General features: G+C 49.5%; 1 protein-coding gene across 3 annotated transcripts in view; it reads left to right on the forward strand.

Annotated features, from left to right (window-relative positions):
- phf19 (PHD finger protein 19) overlaps positions 1 to 7,500 on the forward strand; it is a 30,451-nt gene that overhangs the window by 11,494 nt on the left and 11,457 nt on the right. For all 3 annotated transcript variants that reach the window (XM_028577464.1, XM_028577467.1, XM_028577466.1), the window contains exons 4-7: positions 2,298 to 2,411; positions 2,579 to 2,673; positions 4,037 to 4,185; positions 6,402 to 6,497. In XM_028577464.1, coding sequence (XP_028433265.1) covers positions 2,298 to 2,411; positions 2,579 to 2,673; positions 4,037 to 4,185; positions 6,402 to 6,497 — 454 coding nt within the window. The remainder of the gene's footprint in view (positions 1 to 2,297; positions 2,412 to 2,578; positions 2,674 to 4,036; positions 4,186 to 6,401; positions 6,498 to 7,500) is intronic.

Here is a 7,500-nt window from a genome sequence, read left to right on the forward strand (position 1 = left end):
TTCCCTACGAGTACTACTGCTAGGCTACATAGCCTGAAGCCCCGCCCCTCTAATTGGACCATACCAACTCAATACAGGGGTGGCTCAGGTGAATAGACCGTAACATTAATAAGTCTAGGATGATAGACAGTTACAGCATATCATTTATATAATTGACATTCCAATCAGCCACAGACACAAGACATCTTGTTGCTGTAAAATGTCATTCTTAAAATGCCGGTTAACTTCCTGTTACCCCGGAAGTCAGAGACCCCTTTAAACTTTCCCTCCTAACAAAGAGAGCCCATGCTGGTAAGACAAAAGATCCTGTTGCCCTCCTCTAGCTTTTAAACTGGATAAAACAAACATTAGTTAACAAAGACACCAGTGTTGCGTGATTAATATAACTGGTGATGTCTGAGACAATGATGTAAAGATGGATGTAGATATAGCATATCAATCACCGTAGTATAAGATGTTACATGTGTACACAAGAAAGCTACGGAGTTACTATGAAGAATGTGATGAATGACTGTTAACTGATGGTCTGACCAGCAGCAACAAATATTCAGACTTTTCTGAACTAAATATCATAACTTTTTTGTTTTTTTTTGTTTTTTGTTTTTGAGACTTTCTCACATCCAGGCAGAGATCTAAATGAGCATTAAGGTGTCAGACAGACAGACAGACAGACAGACAGACAGATCTAAATGAGCATTAAGGTGTCAGACAGACAGACAGACAGACAGATCTAAATGAGCATTAAGGTGTCAGACAGACAGACAGACAGACAGACAGATCTAAATGAGCATTAAGGTGTCAGACAGACAGACAGACAGACAGACAGACAGACAGACAGACAGATCTAAATGAGCATTAAGGTGTCAGACAGACAGACAGACAGATCTAAATGAGCATTAAGGTGTCAGACAGACAGACAGACAGACAGACAGACAGACAGATCTAAATGAGCATTAAGGTGTCAGACAGACAGACAGATCTAAATGAGCATTAAGGTGTCAGACAGACAGACAGACAGACAGACAGACAGACAGACAGACAGACAGACAGACAGATCTAAATGAGCATTAAGGTGTCAGACAGACAGACAGACTTACAGGAAGACAGACAGACAGACAGACAGACAGACAGATCTAAATGAGCATTAAGGTGTCAGACAGACAGACAGACAGACAGACAGACAGACAGACAGATCTAAATGAGCATTAAGGTGTCAGACAGACAGACAGACAGACAGATCTAAATGAGCATTAAGGTGTCAGACAGACAGACAGACAGACAGACAGACAGACAGATCTAAATGAGCATTAAGGTGTCAGACAGACAGACAGACTTACAGGAAGACAGACAGACAGACAGACAGGAAGACAGACAAACAGGAAGACAGACAGACAGACAGACATAAAGGAAGACAGACAGACAGACAGACAGACAGACAGATCTAAATGAGCATTAAGGTGTCAGACAGACAGACAGACAGACAGGAAGACAGACAGGAAGACAGACAGACAGATCTAAATGAGCATTAAGGTGTCAGACAGAGACAGACAGACATAAAGGAAGACAGACAGGAAGACAGACAGACAGAGATCGTAATGAGCATTAAGGTGTCAGACAGACAGACAGACATAAAGGAAGACAGACAGGAAGACAGACAGACAGAGATCTAAATGAGCATTAAGGTGTCAGACAGACAGACAGACAGACAGGAAGACAGACAGACAGATCTAAATGAGCATTAAGGTGTCAGACAGGCAGAGACAGACAGACAGACAGACAGACAGACAGACAGACAGACAGACAGAGATCTAAATGAGCATTAAGGTGTCAGGCAGAGACAGACAGGAAGACAGACAGACAGACAGACAGACAGAGATCTAAATGAGCATTAAGGTGTCGGACAGACAGACAGACAGACATAAAGGAAGACAGACAGGAAGACAGACAGACAGACAGACAGAGATCTAAATGAGCATTAAGGTGTCAGGCAGAGACAGACAGACAGACAGACAGACAGACAGACAGGAAGACAGACAGACAGACAGACAGACAGACAGACAGAGATCTAAATGAGCATTAAGGTGACAGACAGACATAAAGGAAGACAGACAGGAAGACAGACAGACAGACAGAGATCTAAATGAGCATTAAGGTGTCAGGCAGGCAGAGACAGACAGGAAGACAGACAGGAAGACAGACAGGAAGACAGACAGACATACAGACAGACAGAGATCTAAATGAGCATTAAGGTGTCCTTCTCACTGCTTCTGTCTCTCAATCATCCAATCACATTGCAGCTGGAGTGCCGGGGGAGGAGCCTCGCTGCTCTGTCTGCCGGGAGGCGGAGCCAGACTCTGACAGCCAATCAAACAACAACAACCAGATCCTCATCTGCGGCAAGTGTGGCATCGGTAAGTGAGACAGGCAGACAGACAGGCAGGCAATTTTAAATATTATTCTAACATTTTACAGATTGTAAAAGCAACTGTCTGTCTGTCTCTCTCTCTGCCTGTCTCTCTCTCTGCCTGTCTCTCTCTCTGCCTGTCTCTCTACCTGTCTCTACCTGTCTGTCCTGCAGGTTTTCACCAGCAGTGCCATGTTCCTGCTGTAGAGGGCAGCGTCAGTCTCAGTCCCTGGTTCTGTAGACGTTGTGTCTTTGCTCTAGCTGTCCGGGTACAGACACACACACACACACACAGAGACACACACACACACACACACACACACACACACACACACACACACACACACACACACACACACACACACACACACACACACACACACACACACACACACACACACACAGACACACACACACACACACACACACACACACACACACACACACACACACACACACACACACACACACACACACACACACACACACACACACACACACACACACACACACACACACACACACACACACACACACACACACACACACACACACACACACACACACACACACACACACACACACACACAGAGACACACACACACACACACACACACACACACACACACAGACACACACACACACACACACACACACACACAGAGACACACACACAGAGACACACACACACACACACACACACACACACACACACAGACACACACACACACACACACACACACACACACACACACACACACACACACACACACACACACACACACACACACACACACACACACACACACACACACACAGACACACACACAGACACACACACACACACACACACACACACACACACACACACACACACACACACACACACACACACACACACACAGACACACACACACACACACACACACACACACACACACACACACACACACACACACACACACAGACACACACACACACACACACACACACACACACACACACACACACACACACACACACACACACACACACACACAGACACACACACACACACACACACACACACACACACACAGACACACACACACACACACACTGACACACACAGAGACACAGACACACACACAGACAGACAGACACACACACACACACACACACAGAGACACACACACACAGACACTGACACAGACACACACTGACATCCCAGAGGATGGGAGGTCCTCAGCTCTGTATAACCTCTCTCTCTCTCTCCCTGTCTCTCTCTCCCTGTCTCTCTCTCTCTCTCTGTCTCTCTCTCAATGTCTCTCTCCCTGTCTCTCTCCCTGTCTCTCTCTCTCTCCCTGTCTGTCTGTCTCCCTGTCTCTCTCTCCCTGTCTGTCTGTCTCCCTGTCTCTCTCTCTCCCTCTCTGTCCTCTCTCTCTCTCTGTCTCTCTCTCCCTGTCTCTCTCCTTGTCTCTCTCTCTCTCCCTGTCTGTCTGTCTCCCTGTCTCTCTCCCTGTCTGTCTGTCTCCCTGTCTCCCTCTCTCCCTATCTCTCTCTCTCTCTGTCTCTCTCCCTGCCTGTCTGTCTCCCTGTCTGTCTGTCTCCCTGTCTGTCTCTCTCCCTGTCTGTCTCTCTCTCTCCTGACAGAAAGGCGGTGCTCTGAAGAAAGGTCTGATAGCCAAAGCTCTGACCTCCATGAAGCAGGTCCTGCTGTATGATCTGGACTCTCTGGACTGGGACTCTCAGCACCGGACCAATCAGCAGCAGTGTTACTGTTACTGTGGCGGCCCTGGAGAGTAAGCCCCGCCCCCCTTATTACTGTTACTGTGGTGGCCCTGGAGAGTAAGCCCCGCCCCCCCATCAGATAGATAGATAGATAGATAGATTTTTATTGATCCCAAAAAAATGGGAAATAACGCTGTTGCAGCAGCAAAATATCAGACAATCAGAGACAGACCTGGAGCGTAGACCTAGCCTGGTGGGGTCTAGGGCCGACCAATCAAAGACAGACCTGGGCGTGACCCTAGCCTGGTGGGGTCTAGGCCCGACCAATCAGAGACAGACCTGGAGCGTAGACCTAGCCTGGTGGAGTCTAGGCCCGACCAATCAGAGACAGACCTGGAGCGTAGACCTAGCCTGGTGGGGTCTAGGCCCGACCAATCAGAGACAGACCTGGAGCGTAGACCTAGCCTGGTGGGGTCTAGGGCCGACCAATCAGAGACAGACCTGGAGCTTAGACCTAGCCTGGTGGGGTCTAGGGCCGACCAATCAAAGACAGACCTGGAGCGTAGACCTTGCCTGGTGGGGTCTAGGCCCGACCAATCAGAGACAGACCTGGAGCGTAGACCTAGCCTGGTGGAGTCTAGGCCCGACCAATCAGAGACAGACCTGGGCGAGACCTAGCCTGGTGGGGTCTAGGCCCGACCAATCAGAGACAGACCTGGAGCGTAGACCTAGCCTGGTGGGGTCTAGGGCCGACCAATCAGAGACAGACCTGGAGCGTAGACCTAGCCTGGTGGGGTCTAGGGCCGACCAATCAGAGACAGACCTGGAGCGTAGACTTAGCCTGGTGGGGTCTAGGGCCGACCAATCAGAGACAGACCTGGGCGTGAGACCTAGCCTGGTGGGGTCTAGGGCCGACCAATCAGAGACAGACCTGGAGCGTAGACCTAGCCTGGTGGGGTCTAGGCCCGACCAATCAGAGACAGACCTGGAGCGTAGACCTAGCCTGATGGGGTCTAGGGCCGACCAATCAGAGACAGACCTGGAGCGTAGACCTAGCCTGGTGGGGTCTAGGGCCGACCAATCAGAGACAGACCTGGGCGTAGACTTAGCCTGGTGGGGTCTAGGGCCGACCAATCAGAGACAGACCTGGGCGTGAGACCTAGCCTGGTGGGGTCTAGGGCCGACCAATCAGAGACAGACCTGGGCGTGAGACCTAGCCTGGTGGGGTCTAGGGCCGACCAATCAGAGACAGACCTGGGCGTAGACCTAGCCTGGTGGGGTCTGGGGCCGACCAATCAGAGACAGACCTGGGCGTAGACCTAGCCTGGTGGGGTCTAGGCCCGACCAATCAGAGACAGACCTGGAGCGTAGACCTAGCCTGGTGGGGTCTAGGGCCGACCAATCAGAGACAGACCTGGAGCGTAGACCTAGCCTGGTGGGGTCTAGGGCCGACCAATCAGAGACAGACCTGGAGCGTAGACCTAGCCTGGTGGGGTCTAGGCCCGACCAATCAGAGACAGACCTGGGCGTGAGACCTAGCCTGGTGGGGTCTAGGGCCGACCAATCAGAGACAGACCTGGGCGTAGACCCTAGCCTGGTGGGGTCTAGGGCCGACCAATCAGAGACAGACCTGGGCGTAGACCTAGCCTGGTGGGGTCTAGGCCCGACCAATCAGAGACAGACCTGGGCGTGAGACCTAGCCTGATGGGGTCTAGGGCCGACCAATCAGAGACAGACCTGGAGCGTAGACCTAGCCTGGTGGGGTCTAGGGCCGACCAATCAGAGACAGACCTGGGCGTAGACTTAGCCTGGTGGGGTCTAGGGCCGACCAATCAGAGACAGACCTGGGCGTAGAGACCTAGCCTGGTGGGGTCTAGGGCCGACCAATCAGAGACAGACCTGGAGCGTAGACCTAGCCTGGTGGGGTCTAGGGCCGACCAATCAGAGACAGACCTGGAGCGTAGACCTAGCCTGGTGGGGTCTAGGGCCGACCAATCAGAGACAGACCTGGAGCGTAGACCTAGCCTGGTGGGGTCTAGGGCCGACCAATCAGAGACAGACCTGGAGCGTAGACCTAGCCTGGTGGGGTCTAGGGCCGACCAATCAAAGACAGCCAAACTGTGGCTCCCTGCTCCGTCAGACATGCTGTGTCTAACGTGTAATGACGTGTAATAATGTGTAATAACAAATAATAATGTGTAATAGCATGTAATAAGGTGTAATAACATGTAATAACATCTAATAATGTGTAATAGCATGTAATAATGTGTAATAACATGTGTTGTAGGTGGTACCTGAAGATGCTGCAGTGTTTCCGGTGTCAGCAGTGGTTCCATGAAGCCTGCACGCAGTGTCTGCAGGAGGCCATGCTGTTTGGAGACAGGTGGGAATCAAATACCTCTTAAAATACTCTCAAATACCTCTTACAATACTCTTTAAAAATACTCTCAAATACCTCTTACAGTACTCTCAAATACCTCTTACAATACTCTTTAAAAATACTCTCAAATACCTCTTACAATACTCTTTAAAAATACTCTCAAATACCTCTTACAATACTCTCAAATACCTCTTACAATACTCTCAAATATCTTACAATACTCAAATATTTCTTACAATACTCTCAAATACTCTCAAAATATTCTCTAGTTTTCTCTGAAAGTATTTGACGTGTTTCACCGAGCAACGTTAAATTATTACCTTACATTTCATATCCTATCCCTCTTGATGATTGTGTAATCCATCGCATAGACCCTGGGTGTGCTCTTTGATCAGACACTCTGGTTTGATTCACATGTTAAGGAGGTGACATCTCCAAGATCAGATCAGTACTGTCGTTAAGGACTCTGAGGTCCTCACTCATGCCTCTGTGTCCTCTAGGCTAGATTACTGTAATGCCTCTGTGTCCTCTAGGCTAGGTTACTGTAATGCCTCTGTGTCCTCTAGGCTAGATTACTGTAATGCCTCTGTGTCCTCTAGGCTAGATTACTGTAATGCCTCTGTGTCCTCTAGGCTAGATTACTGTAATGCCTCTGTGTCCTCTAGGCTAGATTACTGTAATGCCTCTGTGTCCTCTAGGCTAGGTTACTGTAATGCCTCTGTGTCCTCTAGGCTAGGTTACTGTAATGCCTCTGTGTCCTCTAGGCTAGATTACTGTAATGCCTCTGTGTCCTCTAGGCTAGGTTACTGTAATGCCTCTGTGTCCTCTAGGCTAGGTTACTGTAATGCCTCTGTGTCCTCTAGGCTAGATTACTGTAATGCCTCTGTGTCCTCTAGGCTAGATTACTGTAATGCCTCTGTGTCCTCTAGGCTAGATTACTGTAATGCCTCTGTGTCCTCTAGGCTAGATTACTGTAATGCCTCTGTGTCCTCTAGGCTAGATTACT

The sequence above is a fragment of the Perca flavescens genome, chromosome 5 (assembly GCF_004354835.1).
Source record: "Perca flavescens isolate YP-PL-M2 chromosome 5, PFLA_1.0, whole genome shotgun sequence".
Taxonomy (NCBI): domain Eukaryota; kingdom Metazoa; phylum Chordata; class Actinopteri; order Perciformes; family Percidae; genus Perca; species Perca flavescens.